This window comes from Arvicola amphibius, chromosome 1 (assembly GCF_903992535.2).
Source record: "Arvicola amphibius chromosome 1, mArvAmp1.2, whole genome shotgun sequence".
Classification (NCBI taxonomy): domain Eukaryota; kingdom Metazoa; phylum Chordata; class Mammalia; order Rodentia; family Cricetidae; genus Arvicola; species Arvicola amphibius.
In genome coordinates this window covers 174,863,493-174,888,905 of record NC_052047.1, presented here as the reverse complement: position 1 = coordinate 174,888,905, position 25,413 = coordinate 174,863,493, and the positions used below count along the sequence as shown (strand labels likewise).

Sequence of the window (25,413 nt, the reverse complement as noted above, 5' to 3'; positions counted from 1 at the left end):
GCACAGAGCTGGTTATCCAATGCCAGACAGTCAGCCCTGAAAATACACATACAAGTAATGTTATACATGCTGAGCAGGTTGTATTTATGTATATAGAAATATATATGTATGCAACATGTCCCTTTAACAACAATTAATGGAGGAAGAAGCCATGAGGTTAAAACAGAGGGGAAATGGGAGGGTTTCGAGAGAGGGAAGGGAAGGAGAAATGATATATTATAATCTCAAAAGATAAAAAGAAATAATCTTTTAAAAGATGCACCGCTTAGCAAATGAAATAAAAGTAAATCCACTTTAATCCAAGTAATTAGGAGGCTGAGGAATGGGGATTACCACAAATATCAGACCAGCCCAGACCAAAGATAAAGACCTCCAAAAACAAGGAGGATAAGGGGTGGGGAAAAGAGAGCAGGGAGAGAAGAAAGCCAGGGAGGAGAAGGAAGGAGAGGAGGAAAAAGAGGAGGAAGAGATAAATAAATCCACACTGAAACTCTTGTAAGTGAAATTGCAGAACACCAAGGAAGTGTAGCAGAGGAAGCTGCAAAATCTCTCAGCAGGGGAAGTAAAAGGGTTACCTAGGAAGGAATTAGCAAGATTACCTAGAAAGGTTACCTAGAAAGGAATTAGAAACATTAGCAGCGGGCATGTCACCAACAAACAAGAAACAGTGTTTATGAACCAGTTTCTAAAGGACTCCGAAGAAACTACAAATAGCTTGTATTGTGTAGACTTTCCCTTTCCATTCCTTATTTGTTTGTTTATCTTGAAAGCAGGGATTGATCCTAGGGTCTTAGGAATGCTCAGAAAGTGGTCTACTACTGAGCTGCATCCCAGCCTCTGGCATAAAATTTTGATCCAGGTAAATTTACATTCAGAGGAGAGCATGGAAAGCAATTGTAAACAATGCTGCCTTGTATGCCCTATCCAGATCACTGTACAGAAATCGGCAGTTCAGTACTACATGGTGCCTGACCAAACCAGGCACCAGCGGACTCTGTGGAGTTGCTAAGGATGTTTAATTATGCAACATCTGCAGGGTCTCTGACCTTTTGCCAAGTCTTTCTCTGAAGCCCATAAAGGACATTTGGGTGATATTCCTGATCAGGATGTCTACCGCAAACAAGATGTGGATCATTCAAACAAGGTGACTTTGGACCAAGAAGCCGCATCAAGTCCAGAGCACAGCCGTGATTACTGGTGTGGGAACAGTTGTTCCTGGAGCCTCTTGATGATGCCCAAGGGGAAAGTGTCACATCCTTATGTACAAAGCCTTTTCAAAGGGACTCAAAGTACTTGGTTCAAGTTCAAACTCATCAAAGTAGGCACAGGAGGTTCTCACAGCTAATTTTACCTTGTAGAGTGGGTGATTCATCACTGACTTCAGCAACTGTACTGGGCTTGCCTTTCTCCTGGTTCTAACTACTAAGCTGGATAGGGCAGCCCACACTGTCATCTCTCGGGGAGAAATGGAGGCCGATCCTGACGCCACTCAATCTTTCTTCCTAAAGGCTCTTTGAGACCACAGCGGTCAGATTCCTCAAGAAAACTTGTCGTCTACCAAGCTAGCAAGGTGACATTGACGTTCAGGAGGTTGTCACCATTGGACTGTAGAGAATGAATGGAGTCCTTGTAAGAAGAAGGCTGCCCAGAATGGATTGCAATCTACTCAGACGTCCCCCGAGTCTGAGACAATCAGGCTCCAAGAGCCAGCGAAGGATGTTTGGTAAAAGAATACCTACAATGGTTGGAAGCAAAACATTTCCCCAAAACAAACTCACGAATGGGAGATGCTGCGCTTCCAACCTCTGATAGGAAAGCTGTCTAGCACGAAACACCCAGAAAATCCAGACTTCGGCTAGTAGAGCTAATTGGCCATAGAGTTGCCCTTATTCTAGGGCTTTATAACTGTTGGATCCACGGAGGTTGCTCAAAGGTGGGGACAGACCACCAAGGTCTAATAAACCAGAAACAAACTTTATTCCAGGAAAAAAAAAAAAAAAGCTTATCAGCTAGCTGAGACCACAGCCAGAGATGGATTTGTAAGGCTGTGGCAAAGGCCTGTTTTTGACCTCCTCTTTTATACCAAGCATTAGGAGTAACAAAAGAATTTTTACAATCTCAAGGTAAAACTCAGACACAAATTGCCCTTCTTTGCAATTTCCATTAACAGAATTTTTCAGTTAAACTAGTGTTTGTATTTAGCCTGTTGTTTTTCCCTGGAATTCCTGAATAGTGTTTACCAAGGCTCTGCACCTCCGCTGACACTGTCAGTTTTGCATAGCAGGGAAGGGTATGGGACAATATAAAACCCAAAAGTCAAAAGTCACGTACATCCCATTATTTAAAAGTTAACTCAGCTCACATCAATTTCTGGTCATGACTGGCAGGGAAGCCGGGTGTGGTATCTAAAAGTAGATCCCCAGTTTGCAGAATGACCCTAAGTTTGCAGAGAGCAGCTTCAGCCTTGCAAAAAGAGCTATGGGCTGTAAAGTGGAGTAACCCACTGTTGATAGTTAATCCTTAAGCTGTTGAGAAAGCTCTTGACAGTCTCTTCTCGTTCTCTTAGGCTTATAATTTTATATTTCCTTATTTCTACCTTCTTATTTCTGGAATATGCACTTTTTTATTCCTGAACTCTTCAATAAGAAAGAGAAAGGTACACATTATCTTCTGCTGTGGCCACCAGATCTATGGAATGTGGGAAACTAAAATGAGATGTGCTTTTACAGGTGAAAATAAAGCACACGCTGTCATTCTAAGACTTTCTGGTGGAATGTAAGCTGTCTTATTAATAGTGCTTTGTTAGTAATGTTTTTTTCCTTTAAAAGGGAGTGTTGCTTTGTTTAATTGTGTTGCTAGGGACTGAATTCATGCCCTCGTTGTGCAAAGCTGTTCTTCCAGTTCTAAATAAAAGTTTTAATGCTGACTGCATCCTAAAAGGTCAATTCTTGGAAATATTGGGTTAAATAAACTTATTATTGTAATTAAAAAAGATTAAAGACATTAAAGAGAAGTCAATGATAGGAAAAGAGGATCACTTTTTCATACACTGACCCAAGAGGGGGAGAAAGGGGCACCTCCACATATGGCAGAACCTCCAAGCCTCCTTTGGTTGTTTGGTTGTACGGTATGAGCCGAGCCATAGTCACCTTGCTTTATGTGACTCTGCTAAATAGCTTCTGCTAAATTTGATTTTAATGTGGAAGCTATTGTTTTATGAATTTCTGTGTTCAGATGATATTCTCAAAAATGGAAAACATAAGGAGAAAATAAATTTTAAGGACTTCTTGGGATGAAAGAGAGAGAGGGAGGGAAGGTGAGGGAGGGAAGAGAGAGAGAAGACCTAGCGGTCATCAAGTTGCTATACTATTTGAATCTGCTCCTTTCAACTCACTTACTAAACACACACACACACACACACACACACACACACACACACACACACACTCAGAGACAGAGAGACAGAGAGAGAGAGAGACAGACAGAGACAGAGACAGAGACAGAGACAGACACAGAGAGAGAAACTCACCCCTTAACGTTTGTATTTTGTTACCAGTATTTCAGTGCCTCGGTATAATCCTGTTTGGCAAATGGTTGTGTGCTATTTAGGAGTATTCTTGGCAGTAGCAGCCATGGAATAAATCTTTTAACTATTAAGAGGCTTTACAAGAGGAATTTCCTCTTCAGAAGTCAACGAAAAGATTCATTGAACAGGTAACATTTAAGTGGTTACTACAACCAAGGAAAAATAAAACAGCGCGCAAGACAACAGAGAATTAGAAATGCCAAAATGATACTTTAATTAAAGAAAATTATCTCCTTTATCATACATTTCCATACGTAGGGGGAAAGAATCGTTCGTTAGTGGAAGATCACTAGGTAACTGCAAGTGTGTGTTTCTGTTTATGAGTCTCCTCAGTTCACAGTACATGAACATAAGAGACACTGCAGATTCCAATTCACATTTAATACAATTTTCATAGAGGTTTAAATGCAAAGATACCAGCATAGCAGCAGATGGAGGAAATGGTTTGTCTCAGAACCTAAAGAGAATAACAGAAGCAATTCCTAGAGCCTTCTGGGCATTTCCGCTTTGCTGAGCATCAACCATCATTTGTAGGCAAAGAGAACACGCCAGGAATTGCCAAAAGGCTTTCATTTTTCTCCCCACCACTGGTCGTGTAGGCATGAGTCCATGCCTTAACCTACCCCTAAATAAGTAATGTAACTCTTTCAAATCAGGTTAGAATTTTCCAGGAAGTTCTGGTTTTTGTGGGGACCATTATTTCTTTAGAAAAGTTTCCAGGTTTAGGAGTGGATATGTTTGTATCAAGTTGAACAAGGAGAAAACTGAGAGGTAGTGAGGCTGGAGTAATACACTTCTATTCAAAAAAGAAAAATACCAAGAGTTATGTCAGTTTTATTCAGTTAAATTTACAAAGTAGTCTACCAGGATATCTGTTTCTTCATTCAGTAGCTAATAGTCTTTTTATATTCCTGGCTAAAACATAATATTCAGCCAAGTAGACATAATGTTCTTCATGAAGAATTCAGTTATTGTTCAATAAAACGTTATGTACTTTAAGCATTGGTGGTTTGGGCAGATTGCTCAGTAGCAAAGGCTCTTGCTACCAACCCCAATGACAAAAGTTCAATCTACAGTACCCACATGATAGAAGGAAAGAACCCATTCCTGAAGCATGCGCTCTGACTTCCACCACCTTGACCTGGTACACACACACACACACACACACACACACACACTCACCAAACTTACCATATATGCACCATATACTGAGAGGGGTTGGTGAAATAAAATTTTAAAGAAATATTTGTTTTTGTGGACTTGTGTGTAATATTGATTTTTGTGGTGTTGGAGCCAAATAAAAATGAGTTTACCTTAAAAAAAAATCAAAAGAGAGAAAAAGCACTTTTGACACTCGAGAAACAAGCAAATTGTTTTGGAAGTATAAAGTGATATATAAATAGAATATATTCAATCATTCAGATTTATTCTACATTTTCCACACAAATTTAAATGAGAAATATTACTGCACAAACACCAATGGTCTGCACAAAAAAAAAATCTTTGCAACAGAACCTTATTTAATTCTACCTTTAAGTATACATGCAAGCTTTGCATGTGTATGTTCTAAGGATGGCTAGCCAAGTCTCTGCATATGATAAAATCTCTACAATTATCCTGGAGTTTGGGTTGGGACAAAGCAACCTTTACAGTGTGTATGACTTTATAGCCATCCTCCTGCCTTCTATGGCCGGGTGAGCAGGATGGTCCATTACAGGCCAGCACACACCATCTCCACTCAAGGCTGGAGCATGATATTAAGTTTATAGGCTTCTGTGTAGACTTCTGTGTGGGTACATAAATCACTACCGCAGCTGCTCTTGTTCCTGCCCATTCTCCACATGCATTTCAACATTACTCAAAACAGAATCATGAAATCTTCACATCTTATAAATATATTGTCCTTTACAAATCTAAGGAAATAGAAAATATTCTCAACAAAAAGCCAAACAACATTTATAGATTTCCGTTATTAAAAAATGTTCTTCTATGCTTTCTTTTTTCCTTTTGTTATTTTTTGAAACAAGGCTAGTCCAGAGCTCACTATGTTGCACAGTCTGGCCTTAAATTCACAGCAATGGTCCTGCCTCAGACACCAGTCACAGTGCTGGTTTAAAAGATTCTCTCTCTCTCTCTCTCTCTCTCTCTCTCTCTCTCTCTCTCTCTCTCTCTCTCTCTCTCTCTCTCTCTAGTTGGAACTGAGGTAGCTTTCACTTGAATCTTTGTCTTTCATTCATTTTCATTTCTGGTGTCTGCATTTGTATTTTCAATGTCCGCCTGGATTATGGCCTGAATTCTATCTGCAAGAGCATAGCGTTTCATTCTTCTGAGGCCTTTAATTAAAGTGCGATATGCATCCTTCCTGCCATGAGCTTGATACCACCACTGAAGCAACTGGATTTTCTGCTCAGCTGTGTGTTGGAGATTATCATTCTTGATCTCGTCTATCATCACCTCAGACATCCCATTCTTCCGGACAAATGTCTTAACTTGATCTAAAGACATTTCTTCAGCAATATTCAGGATGTATTGACGCAAGTCAACGTCTGAAAAATAGAAAATGCTCTCTGAAAATGTATTTCTATGAGGGATTTCCATTACCGAAACCATGTTCATGTCTCCTTTCATAATTTGGAGAACAGGTGAGTCCTATAGATGCAAACAGAATAAGCTTGAGTTGTCCTCCCAAGCTCACTGTGGCTTATATAGTTTACTCTCTGAGCTAGGCATACATGCTATCATTACGTTTTCTTATCTCAGTCATGAAAGCAGAAGTTTTAAAGAAAGGATCATGTCTAACGCCCCCTAGAGACGTGATAAACAGACCCACAAACCAAAAAGGTCAGTTCTTCCTATCCCTGAGTCAGAGGTCAAAAGACAGGACCAAACAGAATTAGACATGTTGCTGTAGAGGGAGAATGTGCTAACTTTCTATGGCTCCATTTGACCTGAACATCAGTTTACAGGGAGTTTTTGGGAAGAAATTGTTCTTAAACCTTTCATAATATGAAGTCTTATCACTACCTGGTTTATTTTTAATTAAGGCTGTTATAAATTTAAACTCTTTATTGTTGGGAGCAGTGAGACCCCAGATCCTGAATTTCTTGTAATCTCCTGATCTGAGTGCCTACAGATGCTCTGAGCACGAGACCTTCAGGAGTTCCTCATGGCAGGAGAGTGGTTTCTGGTGGGTTTGGCTGGGGTGTGGCTATCTCTATATAATCTGCCCCTGAACACAATAAAGGGGGCATTCTTGGAAAATTCAAGAATGACCCCGGTCACTGTCTCTCTGTCTGCATGTATGTCTGCATGCCAGAAGAGGGCACCAGACCCCATTACAGATGGTTGTGAGCCACCATGTGGTTGCTGGGAATTGAACTCAGGACCTTTGGAAGAATAGACAGTGCTCTTAACCTCTGAGCCATCTCTCCAGCCCCCCTAAATTTTTTTATAAAAGTGGAACCTCCAGTTGCCACGCATCGCGCCCCCATGTCTGCGTTCGGTGCACTTGAACCCTGTTACCTAGCTTCGGGCAAGGGGTTGGAGGTTAAAATACACAGATACACACACAGACAGACAACGACACGGGTCATCCTTGAATTCCCCAAGAATGTCCCCTTTATTGTGTTCAGGGGCAGATTATATATAGAGAGCCATGCCCCAGCCAAACCCACCAGAAACCACTTTCCTGCCATCAGGAACTCCTGAAGGTCTCGTGCTCAGAGCAGCTGTAGGCACTCAGATCAGGGGATTACAAGAAATTCAAGATCTGGGGCCTCACTGCTCCCAACACTTTACAGAACTGACAGTTCAAATATCAGGAAAGCCTACAATGTCTATGAAATTTAAAAACTATTGCCCTCTAAAATCTTAAAGTCTGTTCCAGTTTAGGCTTATTCTGACAAAACCACTCTGTGAAATAAAGTAATAGAAGGGCTTACCTGGGAGATTCATTGGCATGTCTTCCTGGGAGGAATAAGACGGAGAGAGAGAGACAAATACATACTTAAATGTCATTTAATTCTTTCTAATTCAAAAGGAAATATAATACAATTGTCATATGTGTGTGTGTACATATATTTAGAAAATTAGACTTTTTGGTTAAGATGAGTTCTTTCAATCATTCAATTTTGATCCTAAAAGGTTCCATCCTCCTGTGGTAGATTCTATCTAGCATTAGTACCATGGCTAGCTAAAGAGAGCCACACTGTGGCCATTAAGTGGACTTTAAGAGAAAAACCTTGGCTGGAGTTTGGAATCTGATTCTCGCACTTTGACTAATAGCATTTCTGGAGGGAAAATAGCAAGGTGAACCATGGTGCATTGCATATCCCTTTTCCAGCTCTCACTGGCAGGCTTCGAAGCTCCTTTATTGCTCCTTATAGCATTCGTGTAAAGCCTTGAAAGGGTTTGTTTGATTCTGGAAATACCTCTTGTGAGCTTGCCTTCAGAAATTCAACTTTTTTCAACCAGCTTCGTAATATGCTTTGAGACTGTTTAAAACGATCTATTCTGCCTGTTCCCTTACTGCTTCAGTTTAACCCCCCTTTAAGAAAACAGTCCAACCAATTCAGCTATGCCTTGGCTTTCCCGCATAATCAGTTCTTTTACAAGCTAACTTTAATCTTTTTTTTTTTTTTTTTTTGATTTTTCGAGACAGGGTTTCTCTGTGGCTTTGGAGCCTGTCCTGGAACTAGCTCTTGTAGACCAGGCTGGTCTCGAACTCACAGAGATCCGCCTGCCTCTGCCTCCCGAGTGCTGGGATTAAAGGCGTGCGCCACCACTGCCCGGCGCTAACTTTAATCTTAAAGTGGGCTCTTTAATCATGTCCCTCGCCCAGATAAAGTTTGTATGCGTGAGTGCTGGGACTCAGTCTAACACCGTTCCCTGGCAGCACCACGAGACCGCCAGCAACCCCGACAAACATCCACTGTAAATGCTGAAGGTAACGTGTAAATACAGGGTGAAAAAAATCTGCTTGTGGTTTTGAGTGTCCCTTCGGGTCACTAGGGGTCCCAAGCCACCTTCTTCCCTTGGAAAACTCTGGTAGAAGAGTCTTTAACACCAAGTTCTATGTTTCTTTCCAATCATGCTTTCTCGTGCTGCCTAACAGATAGTGCACATGGTCTCTTTGAGAAAGAAGTGGATAGGTCAGAACAGGCCCCATCTTGACTCAAATGACCATAGAGTTAGATGCTTTTACGTAGCACCCCACAAAAACTTACTAATAAGTTCACTGCTGTTGTGTTAAGTCGTTATTACTGTTGATCTAACCTGTGCGTAGACAAACACATATTTGTTTTAAAGAAAGGACTAATTTTTGTTTGCTTGCTTTTTTTTTTTTTTTTTTTTCAAGAAAGCCAATGCAACTTTGCATACTCACAGAATTTGCAGTCCCAGATTCAGGGTCAACATGATGTTCTCTCCGATGCTTTATATATACAAATGCTGAAAGATCAAAAAGACCACTGTGAGAATCAGATGCCCTTCTGATAGAAATCCTCACAGTGAAGGAAGTGAGTTGAGGAGACAGCTTCATGTTCCACCACAGAAGGAAAATTAGAAGATTCTGAGTCCCTGAAAGTTGGTGTATCTTCTCCTCTCTAGGCTTCAAGGTGATTTTCTAGAGTAACCATGATGAGACCTAGCTTTCCCTTAACCTCTGACATTCTGAAGTAATTTTTGGACAAAGCGCAGATTTTAAGTTAAAGACACAAAATAAGAAAGAGTAATCAAAACATAAAGAAACATAAAAATTAAATACACATTAAAGTAAATGGTTTACTAGGGGAGGGCAGCCCCGGAGAAGGTCAGTTGACCGAGTGTCATTGTCTCCTCAACTTTCTGTGCTTTCTCGGCGGGCACAGCGGCTACTTCCTGTGTCATTTCAATCTACGGTTTGAGCAAAAAAGAGGACTTACCAACCAATAATATTGCCAAACCGGGGATGATGAACAGCCATAGTAAATGATTTCTGGACCCTGTGATTGGGAATATTGGACATTTGACATGAAATTCAGCAGCTTTTAAGATAAAGTGAAGCTCTGTTCTCTCAATCAATACCAAACCAATACGCTTTTATTCTGACGTGATGATAGGGATGTTTTAAAAAAAAATAAGCAAATGATTACTTTCTTGCTTGCATTTGGTGTTGCTGGTTGATGTGCACCTCTCAAGGATCCCATGTTCACACCTAGGGGGGAAAGGCAGAAGAAGCTTAGAAGGCCTGCATAGATTCCTTCCTGTCTTTCAGTGTACATTACACATTCTCTCTTTTCATTTGCCCGTTCTTCTCCGGCCCTTGTTTCCTCTCAGACATTTCTAGATCACCATCAAAAGATGGCCCGAGCTAAGAACTGCAATTGAGTGTTTGGTTGAACGATGTTAAATCCACTTTAAGCTATAGGAGCGAGAGAAATGGCTCAGTGGTGAAGAGTGCTTGTTGCCTATGGAGGGGATCAGAGAGAAGTTCCCAGAACCCACACCAAGCAGCTCACAGGCACCTCTAGCTCCAGCTCTGGGGCACCTGACAATCTTCTGGTCTCCCCACCATCGCAGTCACACTCATAATCTCTGTGTCACATATTTGGAAAATAAAAATGATATCAAGAGTTTTCAAAGGTAATAAAAACTGATACACAAAAGAATAGGATAGACAAAAATAAACTTAAAATTGGTAATAAATTGAATTTTTAAGATACAAGAGCTTAAAATAAGCTATTTAAAAAATAACTTATTGGGAGTGATTTTTAAAAAAGTCTTCTTAGAATGACCTGAAGGGAGCTACTGCCTAGGATGCTGCCCAGGGCTCCAGCAGGGAGTGATCAGGGCTGTCAAAGGCACTTGTGGGATTTTCTTCAGACAAGTAAACTCTGACAGTCTGAGTTCACAGCCCACTTCTTCCTGAGGCTTACGCAGGTGTGCAGAGAGATCAGGAAACCTCCAGGAGCCCGTAAGCTCACCAACAGCATGGTGATAATTACACTATACCTCAACGAGTGCCATCGAGTAACAACTCAAATGTTTTTTTCTAGTAAGATTTGAAGCATCATGCCTCTGCTTTTCAAACCTATTAGATGAAAGCCCATAGGTTCCAAAGGCGAGTTAAAGGCTTATGGAATGCCAAGGAAATAGCAGTCCTAAGCATTCTATAGGAAACCAGCATCTTACAAACCAAAAGCTACTTTTCTTTCAGTGTTGGGAATTGAACATAACACCTTGCACTTGCTGGCCAAGTGCACTACCACTAAGGTGTGCCATGAGATGCAAAAGCTGTGTTTGCAACACATTCTACCTAGTTTGGTCTCCGGAGAAATGTGGCAGGTGGGTGGAGCTAATTAGTCTTTGCATTCCATGAGTGAGAGAACTGAAGTTCAGATAGGTTAAGTGATCTGCTCAAAGAAGCCCAACTCATGAGCAATGCAACCAGGTTTTCTAGATGTGATTCAAAAGCAAACCCTTTAGTATCAAAGCAATGTCCTCGTGAGACAATTCCTCTCCAGGCTTTCCTAGCCTCCAGCAGACATGGGAGCATTGACATACAATAAGCATTGGTCTTTTGGCTTTCTTTGCTCCCAGAACCAAAACCTTGATGACAGTGACATGTCTCCCATCGCCATCACCAACCTAAGCAGTCAGCAGTGTCACTTGAACAGAGTGGTTTTGGTAATGTTCAGAGACTGGAAAGTGTTCAGTGATGTCTGGGGCTAATTGATAGTAACTGAGCAAATGGAAGAGTCAAGACTGGAACTCAGTTCCTAACTCTTCTCTAGAAGGGTAGGGTCTCTCAAGTTGTAGCTAGTGTTTTAGGCACCGAATACTGGGACTTACGAGACGCAGGGATCGCAGTGTTCGCAGACAGGAGCATTGCAATAGAAGTTGGATTTGCACTTGCATTTGGTATTCTGAGTCTGGGTGCAGTTTGTTTCCACTTCTAAACCTAGAAAGCCAGTTTATAAAGTATTCATTGTAGCAGCTAGTTCAAAATAAGCTATGAAAATGATGGCCAGGATTTTCATGGATATTTTTTTCGATCTACTGTTTATTATCAACTGTTACACTATCACACCTTTATGACAACGTTTACTAATAAAAAAATGGCAGTACCAGATTGAAAGGACCAGCAATCAAGTGGTGTTGTTAGTGGACAGATAACCCAGAAAGCCAGACTGAGGTGGGATTCCCCCTCTGAGTGCTGTGAATATGTTTTATTACTATTGGTTAATAAAGAAACTGATTTGGCCAATACTCAGGCAGCATAGAGGCAGGCAGAGGAAATACAAGCAGAGATAGAGAGAAAAAGAAGACAGAGTCTTGGAGATGCCAGCCAGCCACCAAACAAACAAGACATGTAGAAAATGAGATAATGCCACTGCCACATGACAATACATAGATAAATAGAAATGGCTTAATTTAAGTTGTAGGAGCTATCTAGCAAGAAGCCTGAGCCATTGACCAAATGGTTTGTAATTAATGTAAGTTTCTGCGTGTTTACTTGGTATTGGGCAGCTGGGAAATGAAAGTGTAGTCTCTAGTTACACCAGACACTCTTTATCGTTGCCTAGATGGACCCTCCATACCTTTCATTGAGAACCTTGAGTCTTAAGTACATGGCTTAGAAACCATCATCATCATCATCATCATCATCATCACTGTCATGTCTAGCATGTTGGAATGATACATGATAAGCCTAAACTAGGCTTAAACAGACACATGCTCAGACTCAACTTAGATATTCTGATTTAATTGGGAGTTAACACTTATGCATTAGTGTTGCAGTAGCTCCTTGAGTAGTGCAAATGTACAACCAGGGTTTGGTATCACTTCTTTATAGTCTGATGTAAAAGCTGTATGAGAGAGGGTGGGGGGGGGAGCACTTTAAAACTTGATACAAAGAGGTTTCTTTATATCAAACCAAAGTATGGCTGTTGCTACTTTGTTTTGTTTTCATCTTGGTCTTGAGAATAGATTGAAAAAGCTACAAAAATTCAGGTCCCCAGGTAGAATGATGTAGACCAGACCCCCAAAGATAAGGGGACATTCTCCGCATATCTTGGGTTTCTCTGTACAGCCATGAATTTACATGGGATGGCCTTCTATATATGTGTTGTTTCTATTGGTTGATGAGTAAAGCTGTTTGGCCAATGACTTAGCAGAGTAAAGCCAGGTGGGAAATCTGAACAGAGATATAGAGAGAGAATAGGTGAAGTCAAGGAGATATTATGCAGATGACGAAAGAGAAAGATACCAGAACATTACTGGTAAGCCACAGCCTCGTGGCAATACAGAGATTAATAGAAATGTGTTAATTTAAAGTGTAAAAGCTAGCTAGGAATACACCTGAGCTATTGGCCAAACAGTTGTGATTTATATAGTTTCTCTGTGGTTATTCGGTTCTGGGTGGCCTGGAAATGAAAGCACAGTCTCTTCTTACAGTGAACAAGAATCACAAGACAAATTTAAATAGATGTGGGGAAAAATGGCTTCTATAGGTGGCTTTGATTGCAAATGGTACAACTCCACTCATAGTGTTATTTTGTCCTTTGCCTCCATTTGGGAGAATTGCTGAGAAGATCCTTAAAAGAGATTACCACCTTAGGATCTGACTCTACATGACCCAGCTAACCTCATTCTGTTCCTTCCTATATGCTAGTATTGTACTAGAGTGGGTCTTGATCTCAAACTGTGTCATGTGTGGTTCTGCATGATCCACACATTTTCAATTGCTTTCTTAGATACATACCATGCTCTCCATCACAGAATGCACATCTTCTGCATTTATCAGAATAATTTTCCTTGTCCATGTATTCCTTCCCTTCTTTGCAGGGAAAGCAGCGTGGTTTATCACCATTGGTTGTACAGTCCAAATATTTTCGTTCACCTATCATGGAAAAAAAAGATATTAAGTTTTTGGGGCTGGGGCAGTCTCCATGTAAGAACATGAGAAGTATGCAAAGATGACAATAACAAATCTTAAAATCAGGGAATGATACGTTAGGCTAATTATATGCAAACACACAGGAAAAGACAAAACACTATTGGGAAAACAATCACATTAAGTGATTTCCAAAAATGACAGGCAAAAAAATATTCCTATAAAAGGTAAGAGAGTTAGCAACAGAATCACGGGGAAAGAAACAATTAAAGACCAAATGCTCTTTTCTGGAGGAAGAAAGTAGGTAGACAGTGGAGGTGGCTTCCTTGCCTTGTGAAAATATGGAATAAACTCACTTAGTTCTTATTCACATTTTATGTTCCCAAATTCATAAATCTTGGTCATAAACAATACAGTTTAAGCAAAGGAACATTGGAAATTTCTAGAAATCTCCATCAAATCTTTGATAGAGCACTTAGAGTCTGTAAGCCTAGGTTTTCGTCATGTAAATCATGAAGATTTCTCTGTCATTACTATTAGAACCATGCACATGCCTTTCTATGACCAAGCATTACAGAACACTGCCTTCTGGAAATAACAAGTGTTTTATATTAATGCCTATTGTGTGCTAAAGGATCTCTAGGAGCTGAAGGACGTCCTGCAGAAAGCAAGACAAAAGATTAGCTTCCTGGACCTTCACCTTCTCAGGTGGAGATGCTAAGTGGCAGCAAGTATTAGTGGGTAATGAATAAAGATAAAAGTTTTGCAAAATATACAGGGAAGTGTAGCAAACCGAATCCAAAAACACATAAAGAGAAATCATCCACCGTGATCAAGTTGGCTTCATTCAAGAGATGTAGGGGTGGTTCACCATATGAAAATCTATCAATGTAAGAAAAAAAACTTATAGTCATCTCATAAGATGCTGAAAAACCATTCAACAAAAATCCAACACCCCTTCATGAAAAGGTCTTGGAGAGATCAGTGATACAATTAACTTATCAAAACACAACAGAAGCAATATACAGCAAGCCAACAGCCAGCATCAAATTGAATGCAAAGAAACTCAAAGTGATTCCACTAAAATTGGAATAAAACAAGGCTGTCCACTCTCTCCATTTCTATTCAACATAGGATTCAAAGTTCTAGCCAGAGCAATAAAACAACAAAAAGAGATGAAGGGAATATAAATCAGAGAGGAAGAAGTCAAACTTTCACTATTTGCAGATGATATAATAGTATACATATGTGACCCCAAAATCTATGAGGGAACTCATACAGCTGATAAAAAAAAAACCTTCAGTAATATGACAAGATACAAGATCAACTCAAAAAAAGAAAAACTGGTAGCCCTTCTATATACAACTGATAAAGGGGCTGAAAAAGAAATCAAAGAAACATTCTCTACAATATCCACAAATAACATAAAATATCTTTTGGTAACATTAACCAAAGAAGTGAAAGACCTGTGCAACAAGAATTTTAAGTCTTTGAATAAAATAATTGAAGAAGATATCAGAAAATGGAAAGATCTCCTATGTCCTTGGATAGGTAGGATCAACATAATAAAAATGGAAATCTTACCAAAAGCAACCTACATTCAATGCAATCCCTATCAAAATCCCAACACAATTCTTTACAGACCTTGACAGAACAATTCTCAACTTCATATAAAAAACAAAAAAAAAACCCAGAATAGCCAAAACAGTCCTGTACAATAAAGGAATTTCTAGAGACATGACCATTTCTGACATCAAGCTCTATTATAAATCTACAGTAATGAAAATAGCTTGGTATTGGCATAAAAACAGAGAGGTGGACTAATGGAATTGAATTGAAGACCCTGATATTAATCTACACACCAAAGAATACCTGATTTTTGGCAAAGAAGCTGAAATTATACAAAGGAAAAAAGAAAACATCTTCAACAAATAGTGCTGGCATAACTGGATGTTGACATGTAGTAGAATGAAAATAAATTCATATCTATCCCCATGCACAAAACTCAAGTCCAAATCAAAGACATAATATAAATTCAACCATACGGAATCTCATCAAAGAGAAAGTAGGATGTAGCCTTGAACATGTGGACACAGGAGACCACTTCCTAAGTATATCACCAGCAGCTTAGACACTGAGAACAATAATAAGTAAATGGGACCTCCTGAAACTGAGAAGCTTCTGTAAGGCAAGGGACACAATATATAAGACAAACTGGCATCCTACTGAATGGGAAAAGATCTTCACCAACCCCACATTAGACAGAGGACTAATCTCCAAAATATATAAATAACTCAAGAAACTAGACATCAAAATACCAAATAATCTAACTAAAAAATGGGGTACAGATCTAAACAGAAAATTCTCAACAGTAGAATCTCAAATTGCCGAAAAGACACTTAAGGAACTGCTCAACATCCTTAACCATCAGGGAAATGCAAATCAAAATGACTCTGAGATTCCATCTTACACCTCTAAGAATGGCTAAGATCAAAAACACCAAAGATAGTTTATGCTGAAGAGGATGCAGAGTAAAGAGAACACTCCTCCATTGCTGGTGGAAGTGCAAACTTGTATAGCCACTTTGGAAATCAGTATGTTAGTTTCTCAGAAAATTGAGAATCAACCTACCTCAAGACCCAGCAATACCACTCTTGGGCATATGCCCAAAGGATGCACACTCATACCATAAGGGCATTTTCTGAACTATGTTCATAGCAGCATTATTCATAATAGCCAGAACCTGGAAACAACTCAGAATGTCCCTCAGCTAAAGAACGAATAAAGAAAATGTGGTACATTTATACAATGGAGTACTACTCAGCAGAAAAAAGAAATAAAAAACAATGCCATCTTGAAATTTGCAGGCAAATGGATGGAGCTAAAAAAAAAAAAAAAAAAAAAAAAAAAAAAACAATCCTCAGTGAGGTAACCCAGACCCTGAAAAACAAACATGGTATGTACTCACTCATAAGTGGATATTAGACATAAAGCAAAGGATAACCAGCCTATAGTTCATGACCCAAAAAAAAAAAAAAAAAAAAACTAGGCAACAAGGAGAACTCTAAGAAAGACACACATTGATCTCCCTGCAAAGGGGAAATAAATATGATCTCCTGAGAAAATTGGGATCATGGGAATAGGGGAAGAAAGGAGGGTAGAAGGGGAGGAAGAGAACATGAGGGAATAGGAAAGTCTAGATGGGGGAAGGACAGAGAAGGATATCAAGGAAAGAGATATCTTGATTGAGGGAGCAATTACGAAGTTAGCAAGAAACCTGGCACTAGGAAAATTTCCAGGAATCCACAAGGATGACCCCAGCTAAGATGCTAAGCAATAGTGGAGACGGTGCCTGAACTGGCCTTCTCCTGTGATCAGATTGATGACTATCTTAATTGTCATCATAGAACCTTCATCCAGGAACTGAAGGAAGCAGATGCAGAGATCCAGTACGAAGCACTGGACTGAGTTCCCAAAGTCCAGTTGAAGAGAGGGATTAAGACCATGATGGTGGTACCCACAGAAGCAGCATATTTGAGCTAGTGAGAGCTCACTAACTTCAGACTGACAGCTGTGGGGATGGGGGAACCAGGATAGGACCAAACTAGGCCCTCTGAATATGGGTGACAGTTGTATGACTGTGTGGCCACTGGTAGTGGCACCAGGATTTTTCCCTGGTGCTTGAACTGGCTTTTTGGAGCCCATTCTCTTTGGAGAAATACCTTGCTCAGCCTAGATATAGTGGGGGAGGGCCTTGGTCCTGCCTCAAGTGATATGCAATACTTTGTTGGCTCCCCATCAGAAGCCTTATCTTCTCTGAGGAGTGGATAAGGGTGGGTGGAAGGAAGGTGAGAAGAGTGTGAAGAGAGGAGGGAGTGTGAACTGGGATTGGTATGTAAAAATGAGAAAAGATTGCTTTAAAAATAAATAAATAAATTTAAATTAAAAAAGAAATCCAGTTCCAGGACAGGCTCCAAAGCCACAGAGAAACTCTGTCTCGAAAAACCAAAAAAAAAAAAAAAAAAAAAAAAAAAAAGAAATCCATACAACTGAGAATTAGATTAGAAATAGATCAGAGATGTTGGTGCACTTAGGCTCTGATTGATACAAACTGTTCCAGGCTTTGTTTACTCCAGAATTTACATGTACCATCCTACAGAGTTGGCCATCAAAATAAAATGCCATACACACAAAACTTTTAATTTTCAATGCATTTTTTAAAATAAATAACCCATTGCGTGTCAGTGAGTAAAGACATTGTGGGGTTCTCAACATATCATATTTTTCCTCCTTAAAAGTTTGCAACAGGGGCTGGAGAGATGGCTCAGTGGTTAAGAGCATTGCCTGCTCTTCCAAAGGTCCTGAGTTCAATTCCCAGCAACCACATGGTGGCTCACAACCATCTGTAATGAGGTCTGGTGCCCTATTCTGGCCTGCAGACATACATACAGACACAGAATATTGTATACATAATAAATATTTTTTTAAAAAAGTTTGCAGCAGGCATGAGATTTCCCTTTTAAAATACAAACAAGACAAAAGTACAGTAAAAGCACACAGCTGACATCTTTGAGAGCTTAGCGTGCAAAACACATCACCTCTGTTTTAGCTTGCACTTTAAATTTTAAACATATAATCTAAAATTTCAAACTATAGATATGGATTTCAAATTCATAGGCTAAACTGATTGTCTTTAGCAACTTTAAAAAAATAGATGACTCCCAATTGCTATTTAGAAAACAGGAACTGTGCAGAAACTTAGGTATAAGTAGGTTATATCATAGGGGAAACTTTCTTACTATTGTTAGGAAAACCTGGACAGGAAGGTGCCCCATGGAAACCGTTGGAGTCTGTATGTACAGGACCTGGGCCTGCTTTGTACTTTTAGTACTGCAAGCCTGAGAGGCCAGTGATGAAACCTACAAAAGCCTTTTGGAGGTCTATGACTACTGCCCGAAACCTGCAGAACAATCCTAAATGTCATCAGGTCTTCTCCTTGATTTGTGAGTAACTGTGGTCAACCCCAAGGTGAAAACTGAGCTTACAGAATAACATTTTCCTTAACTTCTCATTTGCTGGTACTTGAAAGGGTTTTAGTTTAAAAGTGCTCCACATTTCAAAACACTGAATTTTGAAAAACTCTTTCATTGCTGTTCATTGCTTTTCTAGCGCATCTGGCTATTTAGCTGCAAAATGCAAATGTATTTTGCAGGCTTCAGTGCCAGGACAGAGAACTTTAGTGAGAGACTGAAGAGGGGCTGAGACATACCACTGAGGGTGGAAATTCCTTGCTGAGGGAGCTTCAGATTTAGTCAGCTTTGAGACGAAAGTCTTTTAACCATCACAAATGACTCTTTTTAGCTCCTGAGAAACAACTAAAGAGATGAATCTTCTCATTTTAGACATGTATGCAATTTGTGAATTACAGGGGTTTTTTTTTTTTTTTTTTTTTTACAAGCAGCCTGGGCATGTGAAATAAAGATAGAAAAAAAAAAACAAAAATCAAAAAAACAAGATTTGTGTTTGGAGGATAATTTTATAGTCTTTCCCCAGCTCTTCTTTGTAATTCTATACACTATAGGATGGCCAATAGCTGTATAACTAGCTGTTCAATGCATTCTTACCTGTAGTACATCCCAACCCCTTAGCCCACTTCCCTGGATGCTTCGTGTAACCTACCAGGCTGGCATGGTTGACAGCAAAATTGGCCCCCACGGTATAATCCTTCTGGGCAGTTAGGCTCAGTTTCACGAACATTCCTCCTCAACTTTGAACCCTCAGAGATGCTATCAGCCTCTTGTGATCCAGCAAGCACCTGTGAAAGAAAAACATACGAAGGATCTTAGTGAGATCAGAACCAAGAGATGTGAGGAATATGTGTCACCCACCCGAAGTGACTGGATCTGTGTACAGGCTAAGCAAGGTCATGCTGATGATTGCCAGCGGAGGGGTACCCTGTGGCCCTGCAGGTCCAACCACAGGTTTTTCTAGCCCACACTACAGACACAGGGAAGCCCGGCTCCACTGTTCCATGCCTGGTGATGGGGAGGAGAATGGGGAATCCCTTATGATCTCTCAGTCTCAGGTTCTTCATCTCAACAGTGGAAATAACCCCTACCTCACAGATCTGATGTGAGAATTAAATGGAACCATGTGTTTAAAGCTCTCAGTACAAGGCCCAGTACTTAAAATAAGTATTCCCTAAAAGTGACAGTATTACTATTGTTACTATTGACATGAAGTTCTAACAACAAAATAAAGGAAAAAGCTCAAAACAAACATAGTTTGAAACCTAGCTTTCACCACCAATAGTGACTAACTTTTCTTTTTTTTTTTTTTTTTTTTTTTTTTTTTTTTTTTTTTTTTTTTTTTTTTGGTTTTTCGAGACAGGGTTTCTCTGTGGCTTTGGAGCCTGTCCTGGAACTAGCTCTTGTAGACCAGGCTGGTCTCGAACTCACAGAGATCCGCCTGCCTCTGCCTCCCGAGTGCTGGGATTAAAGGCGTGCGCCACCACCGCCCGGCGTGACTAACTTTTCTGTGCCTTAATTTCCTTACATGTTAATGAGACTAGTATTTCCTGTCTTTGAACGTTAATCGTGAAGATGAAAGTGGTCGTTTCTCTCAGACTTGATACTTACTCAGAGCATGTCTTTGCTTCCTTCTTGCTACCCAACACAGAATCAAAGTTTTGATCAATGTCTAATCAATGTTTTACTGTTGACTAAGGATACAATAAACTTACCATAAATCCATATAGGTCTCTTTATCTTGTTCAAGAAATATATATATATATATATATATATATATATGTATATATATATATATATATTCATTATGGAGAATGAATCTCTAAATCTATTTTTAATTGTTTTCTCCTGAAGATATAAATCCACAATTCCAAGTAAAGTTATTTCCATTTTTAATTTAATTTATTTATTATTTATCTATTATTTATTTATTTATTGCTAGCTATAGAGTTGGATTTCCTTGGGGGAAAAAGGGCAAAAAATATGCATTGAAGCAACTTGAGGTGAAAACTGCATGATTCCTTTCTCAGGATTTCTAAGTATATTTTACTCCTCTGGGGTGGTTTAAATAAGAATGACCCTGTAGATTCATATATTTGAAGACTTAGTCATCAGGGAGTGATAGTACTTGAAAGGCTTAGGAAGTGTGGCCCTGTTTGGAGAAAGTGTATCACTGCAGGTAAGTTTTGAGGCTTCAGAAACCCAAGAGAGGACCCGTGGCTTTCTTTTCCTGCTGCCTGCATTTCCCGATATGGAACTTCCAGTTTCTTCTCCAGTACCAGGTCTGCCTGAGTGACACCATGCTTCCCACCACGATGACAGTGAACTACACCTCTGAAACTGTAAGCCAGCCCTAATTAAATGCCTTCCTTTGTAAGAGTTGCCATGGTCATAGTGTCTCTTCACAGCAAGAGAAGGCTAAGATACCCTCTAAACATAAATGTATGTCAGTCCTTCCTATGATGCATAGAGAGCATTATCAATCGTCAAATTCTTTGAGCTACTACTTCTGAATTTGGTTTTCTCAAGATCATTTTCTAGGGTTTCCTGGTACATGATGGAGTGGGATCTCTTTGTGTGGTTAGCTGTTTTGGTGTTTCTGAGCCAAGAGAATTTAATGATCCTTAGTCACTGCCATAGAAGCCCCCAAGTCCCTCTCAGCCTGTCCTCCCTCATCAGTAAAGTCTATGACCCCTTCAGGTCACAGGCTACCGTGGGACCTCTGACTGAAGAAGTAGGAAGGAAGCAAAGAAGTGGCCCAGATTGTCTTCTGGGATAAATGTGTCTTAAGATGCATCTCTGAAGCCGGGCACGCCTTTAATCCCAGCACTCGGGAGGCAGAGGCAGGCGGATCTCTGTGAGTTCGAGACCAGCCTGGTCTACAAGAGCTAGTTCCAGGACAGGCTCCAAAGCCACAGAGAAACCCTGTCTCGAAAAACCAAAAAAAAAAAAAAAAAAAAAAAGATGCATCTCTGACATGCTGACATGCAGGCTTCTAATAGTGACATCAAAATATCAGAACACATTTGACTTGTCTGGAGTTTCTCACCAGTGAAAAGTACAGTTAGAATGGGTCTAAAATTTTCCACCTCCTCGTACAGTGTTCTTTCTCTTGTACTCAGAGGTGAGTGAACTTAACGGAGAACACGACTGACTTGCATGCTTGAGCAACTATCTGTAAAGGACAATAGGACCTGCTGCAAAGAGGAGATGCCTTGAGCCTAAATATGCTGGCATCATCCCCAAAGTATTGCCAATGCAACCCAACAGACAATTGTTAAGTCAAGTTCTGATAACATAAATATAAATACAATCGATTATTAATGGAAAATAGTTAAGTTCCCAAAGGCAGATTTGCATATGAATTTGTGCTTTAAAACAAAATAATATGCAGGGATGTCTCACAATTCATATTTGTGTGACTTTTTTTTTTAACTTTTGCGGTGCTGAGGATTGAACCCAGGACCTCATGCGTGTCAAGCGTGTTACCGAACACCAAGTTCCACCCACAATCTACTGCTTTTAAAACACACTCAAGCTGGGCAGTGGTGGCACACGCCTTTAATCCCAGCACTCAGGAGGCAGAGGCAGGCAGATCTCTGCGAGGTCAAGGTCAGCCTGGTCTACAAGAGTTAGTTTCAGGACAGGCCCCAAAGCTACAGAGAAACCCTGTCTCAAAAAACAAAACAACAACAAAAAACAAACAAAAAACACACTCAAATGTGTCTCTTTTTCTAAGACATTTTTAATATGAAAGCTTACAGAAACTATCCTTAATGGCATGAACTTCTTTTCAGAAAGGCAGTATCTCTCTCTCTTGCTTTCTCAGTAACCAGTTCATGCCGGGGCCTCTTTCAGACTGTATCCATCAGACAAGTCATCAGCTATGGTGACAGAACTGGGGACACTAGGGAATAGTAACTTATTTGGAAATATACCAAAGGATTAATTGTTCACATAAGAGAGGTTTTGCACAAAAGTCATTGAAATTTTTATGACTCCTCACTCTCGGACTATGTCAAACTCATGTTGGTCAATGAGTGATGAATTGTTCATTTTGGTATTTCAGGAATTAGCAACACATAAAAACTCTCAAACTCGGGCTGGCAGATGATGGCTCAGTTGGTAGGTGCTTGTGATACAACCATGAAGACTCGAGTTGGACCCTCCAAAACCCACATAAAGAGGCCATGTCCCAGCGTTGGGGAAATGGAGACAGGATAATTACTGGGGCTTGCAGTCCAGCTCCCCTAGGTGAATCAGTAGGTACCCAGGTTCAGTGAAAAAAAAAAATGCTTCTCTTAAGAAAATAGGGTGAAGAGTCATTGCGGGAGATACCAAATGTTGGCCTTCAACCTCCACACATACTCACTATATACACATGGGGGGGGGGTTGATAGGGGAGGGTGGAGAATTCCCTAATCAGGAAAATACCTCAGGGGCTAGAAGCAATCAATAAATCCTACTGGCAACAATAATCAAAACTGGATCAAAACGACTGCCGGAGGAGGGGTGATTCCTTTCTATCATTGGCCACGTGGGCTGTTGTAACGAGTAACGTTGGTGTTGAGTCAAACTTGCTTTTGTTTTCTGTCTGTTCTGGCTTTTCAGTAAAAACAAGAAAATGACACAGATTGAAACTCAGAGAGAGGGCATTTGTAGGGTTGGGGCTAGCCCAAACAGACAAATCTAAAGCACTCAAACTTCATGCCCAAGTGTATATATCTGTGCATGCGCCCTGTGGATCTAGAGCTTGTCCTTGGTATGAAAATTGTAACCAACATCTGAGAGAAACTATATGTGCGGGTCCTCAATTCCTAGCATGAATGGTGAAGTAGCAGGAGCAGGACAGAAATCCAAACATTTATGGACTGCTGCCAATAATACCTTTCCCAGAAAAGGATGCATATATTATGCCATTTGGAGATTTCTGAAAGAAATACACCTCTTGCCCCTACTTCACCCAAGTTACTAGGGATTCTGAGGCCTCAAGTTCAAGGTCTACTGGGCTACTAAGTGAATTCAGTGCCAGCTTGGCAACTTTATGAGACCATCTCAAAATAAAAGGATTGCTCTTGTTTCTAAAGGAGGACTGGGAACGGAGCCCAGGTACAAACTGGTAGCAAACTGGCCTAGCATGTCTGAGTACTTTCCGAGGACCAAGGGCAGGGAATCATTTTCCAAACTACATTCGGAATCTGAGAAATGTAAAATCCGTAATCAAGATGACTAAAGAGACTACAATCTCTAGAGCTGTTCCAGCAGCAACCTCCTATCAGAAATCACAGAGTTGATTTCTTCAGGAAATGTTCCTGATTTCCGACAACATCAACGAACCATGTCAGGTGCCAAAAAGACGGTCTGAAGTGCCTCTCCTGACTGTTTCCAGAGGTGAGGCATGCCACACTTCACACTTTGCATTTAAAAACTCATCTTTGCAGAATGCAATATGTTTGGTCAAAAGCATTACACCAGCTCCCTAACACCCCTTTATACAAAGAGTCTGAAATATTATAGTAGGGGCTTTATTGAGCCCCCTGGTACCCATCCTTGGAATACTAGGCAGGAACTCCATTTCAAGCCCCCTTCCCTGGGAGTTGCCTTAGTCCAAACTCCACCTCCGTGAAAGCCTGCCAAATGGTGATCCCTCTCCAGGGAAGGTCAAGACCACTAACACAGGCTGCTTAAACTGCCCCCCACCAGAGAATGTACACGTGGTCTCCGGGTTTTGCATTGTCTTCTCTTCTCTCTCTTTCCCTTCGCCATGCTTTCCCAGTGCCACCCAGGAGCATTGCATTAAACATGGGCATCTTTTATTTGGTCTGATTTGGTCTGGGTGGAATTATTTGTGTAGGTGGAGAGGCTCACTTAAGAAATATTCCTAACACAATGACCTAACTAAAATAGTTTAGGTAGAGACTGGAACATTTCAATTATGATAGGGCAGGAATCCCACACAAATCTAAATGTTCTAAATTTTTTTTTTTTTGAGAAACAGAAAAAAAAACATAAAAAAGTTAAAGATGGGAAAAGTAGGTAAATTATGGCAAATGAAAGGAGGGTAAAGAGGGGAATACAAGTTAGATAAATACCCATCTTCCTAAGTAAGATATTTTAAAGCAAGAGAAGCCTTGCTATTACAGTCTACTGAAAGAAGTAGTAAGTAAACAAAAGCAGTGTTACATACCTACCGTGTGTCATGCATTGTCTGGTAGATGCCTGAAAACTAGCCAGTGGAAAGAAAGATAAATTCTCTCTCCTAGGTTTGTTTATATAGAAGTGAATGCATTTGTCACCAGGGAAATGGAAATCTATTACCGGGAAAGTGTGTGTAAGCACATGCAGATGGGTGGAGCTATTGGGTTTAAAGAACTGGCTGTGCCAGCCCTCAGATCAGATGCATAAGTCACCAACCAGAAAATCTGCATCTCAAGTCCCAAGGCAGTCAGTCTAGGGGCAGAAATTTGTCTTACTGGGGAGCTGAGCAGGCCCGTGTTCGTTTATTAAAGCACTCAACAAACTGATCGAGGTCCACTTACAACATGAAGGGTTAGCTGCTTTACTCAGAGCGTATCAGTTTGAATGATTGTTCATCTTAGGACACATGCAGAATGCCTGACCAATGCTCTCTGTGTAAGATGACATAAATATGAACTATCTCCAGAGAAGAAATACTGAAGAAAGAAGAAAATGCAATATGTTCATCAGGGAGAAATTCTACTATACAAACAAGCAAAGGAAGCTAGGAGGCATAGGGAATTTGAGAACTTGGGACATATTCATTAAGAAAAAGTGATATCGGGTAGGGGAAAACCTATTAATATTATTCTGCTAAAGGTAAATAATAATCAAACTTCTCTTAATGCTTTATTGCTATACCTATTGGTCAGTGCCTCACTCAACCCTCCTCAGAGAAGCTTCTTCTT

At 40.2% G+C, this 25,413-nt stretch overlaps 1 protein-coding gene across 1 annotated transcript in view; it reads right to left on the bottom strand.

The window, feature by feature from the left end:
* Window positions 1-3,776: 3,776 nt before the first annotated feature.
* Window positions 3,777-25,413, bottom strand: part of Fas (Fas cell surface death receptor) — a 34,527-nt gene continuing 12,890 nt past the window's right edge. Inside the window, exons 2-9 of the mRNA XM_038316718.2 lie at window positions 19,140-19,275; window positions 13,329-13,466; window positions 11,417-11,525; window positions 9,718-9,779; window positions 9,508-9,567; window positions 8,970-9,034; window positions 7,528-7,552; window positions 3,777-6,132 (exon numbers count right to left, since the gene is read on the bottom strand). Of these exons, the coding sequence (XP_038172646.1) occupies window positions 5,816-6,132; window positions 7,528-7,552; window positions 8,970-9,034; window positions 9,508-9,567; window positions 9,718-9,779; window positions 11,417-11,525; window positions 13,329-13,466; window positions 19,140-19,275 (912 nt within the window). The 3' untranslated portion in view covers window positions 3,777-5,815. The remainder of the gene's footprint in view (window positions 6,133-7,527; window positions 7,553-8,969; window positions 9,035-9,507; window positions 9,568-9,717; window positions 9,780-11,416; window positions 11,526-13,328; window positions 13,467-19,139; window positions 19,276-25,413) is intronic.